The sequence below is a fragment of the Austrofundulus limnaeus genome, unplaced genomic scaffold, assembly GCF_001266775.1.
Source record: "Austrofundulus limnaeus strain Quisiro unplaced genomic scaffold, Austrofundulus_limnaeus-1.0 Scaffold264, whole genome shotgun sequence".
NCBI lineage: Eukaryota > Metazoa > Chordata > Actinopteri > Cyprinodontiformes > Rivulidae > Austrofundulus > Austrofundulus limnaeus.
In genome coordinates, this window is record NW_013952666.1 from 143,041 (window position 1) to 145,397 (window position 2,357).

At 39.4% G+C, this 2,357-nt stretch overlaps 1 protein-coding gene across 3 annotated transcripts in view; it reads left to right on the forward strand.

Moving 5' to 3' along the window:
• stk11ip (serine/threonine kinase 11 interacting protein) overlaps positions 1-2,357 on the forward strand; it is a 100,036-nt gene that overhangs the window by 51,797 nt on the left and 45,882 nt on the right. For all 3 annotated transcript variants that reach the window (XM_014020707.1, XM_014020705.1, XM_014020706.1), the window contains 2 exons: positions 1,251-1,360; positions 2,081-2,178. In XM_014020707.1, coding sequence (XP_013876161.1) covers positions 1,251-1,360; positions 2,081-2,178 — 208 coding nt within the window. The remainder of the gene's footprint in view (positions 1-1,250; positions 1,361-2,080; positions 2,179-2,357) is intronic.

Here is a 2,357-nt window from a genome sequence, read left to right on the forward strand (position 1 = left end):
GAATGATTTGAATAAGTTTCTGACTATTTAACTAACCCCTGTTAACAATAAGTGTTAATTAGGTGTCAACGATAGCCATGTGATGTGAGTATCAGTCACATGGAGGCAGTGCTTAAAAGCCTGAATTTTGCCTGAAACTCAGACTGAAGAAGTCTCTTGGAGGAGAGACGAAACGTTTCATTAGAGAAGAACCCATCCAGAAGACCTATACAATTTTTTTCCCCTATGACTTCTCATCCAACAAGGCTCTCTTCAAACATCTGATACATTGTCGAGTGAAACAAACAACTATCTATCCTTCTAACACTGTGGTTATATGCTTATCTAAGCGTGACGTGTGCTACATTTAGAGTTGTGAGATTATGGTAAGTTATCCCCCATGTCTACTATACTAGTGTAAACTGTTAGAAAAAGGACTTCCTGAATGACAATCACTAATTAGCTGTCTTATATCTTGTTGAAGCATAAACCAGGCCTTTTTCCAACCCTAACCAACCACCTAACTAAACTTGGCCCTAACCTAAACTCAATTCAGTTTAGTCCTAAACCTAGCTCCTGACCCAAAGATGACTTTCCACCATATTAGGATCGAGCTTTGGTCCCCAAAAGGACTGCTGCTCATGACCAGGTAGGTGTTTATAAGAGAAAATGTCTTACAAAGGTAACAAAAACCACACAAGCATCATGAAACCTTTGCCTTTTTTAAAATCAAAAACATCCATCCATCTATTATCTATACCCGCTTATTCCTTTCAGGGTCACAGGGATCACTGGTGCCCATATGCAGCAGTCACGGCGGGGTACAGCCTGGACAGGTCGCAACTAGGGCTGCCACAAACGATTATTTTTATAGTCGACTAATCACCGATTATTATTATTTTGATTAGTCGACTAATCAGATCATACGTTAATTGAATATAAAACATAGAGCTTATCGCGCCAGAATGCAGCTGCTATTATATAACCATGGTTAGATTTTAGCTATATGCTAACTAAAAATAATGGCCGTGGAAGGCAAGTTCTGCTCTGCAGATATTGCACAGGTTTCTCTTTCATTTTCTTAAAATGATCCCACACTTTTGAGCAAGCCTATTAGGGCCAACCAAAAACATTTTTTTGAAATTCATCTTTACTGTGCCACTGTGAACGAGAGAAAATTAGAATGAAAATTGACCGTTCCAATCACCAACACAGTAGTCGGTGCAGTAAGGTTGGAGAGATGGTTTCATTTAATTATTTGCTTTTCATAGATGATTTGGACCTGCTGTCCGAGGACTATGAGGTGGTGGATCATCGTCTCAAGCTTTTTTTAGACGTGGAGGTCTTCGAAGACGATGAGGAGCTTCACTCTTTCCTGAAGGTTTGTAGGAGTAAGGCACAAACTCGTTGAAGCTTGATTTTTGGCTAAAAGTGTTGTTTGGAATAAACAGAAGAGTGATGATATATTTGTTTTTTATTCTCGTAGTCACATCAAGAAGGGCACTGTCAAAATGTATTTTCAGTGTTTTTAAATCTTAGTAGAATTAGATGCTAATTCAATAAAAAAGTATTAGTTCCAGATCGTGCGCGACAGCTTGTTTACGACAGCTGCTTGTGACTGATTATGCAGTTTGTTATATTTATTGTTTGGTTTTTTGACAAGTTGATGCCCCCTCCTGTTGTCGCCTAACGTTTTTGGAAAGCAAACCATTGTAGAAGGCTTTCAGAGCAGCAGGCGAGCGCTTTTCTCAGTGAGACACCTGGACGAGGAGCAAAGAGCTGCTGAACAGGGCTGAGCAAACCACAGCTGGAAGCAGGACGTCTCGCTCCATTCATCTTAGTTATGCATATTTACCCGCTGACAGCAGCTGCTTTGAATTTTGCTTGTGGTTTTTTCTGTTTCGTGGGTCATTTGAGGGGAAATGATTGAGGTTTGATGTATTTTTTAATGCCCCAAAGAGGAAGGTGGCGTCATCTGAAAAAACTGACGTTAAAAGTTTAGTGTTTAAATTTATAGTCTAACGAGGCCTCGAATAAAAACGTTATTCCCTTATAAAAAAGAACATTTTATAATTCTGTCTTCTTTCTTTTGGATTTTTAGATGTCCGCTGTAAAATTTGGGGAGTCAGAGGAAGTTTCCTCGCTTTTGGTTGTGTCAAACCAGCGAATATATTTTCTGGAAATAACATCAGATACACAGTGAGTAAAGCAAACTGTTTTATTTATTTTATTTGTCCTTAGAACAGATCCACCATATTCACACCTCTTAGCATTTCATTCTACCTTGTTTCTTTGTACCACACCACACCACACCACACCATACCACACCACACCACACCACACCATACCACACCACACCATACCATACCACACCATAC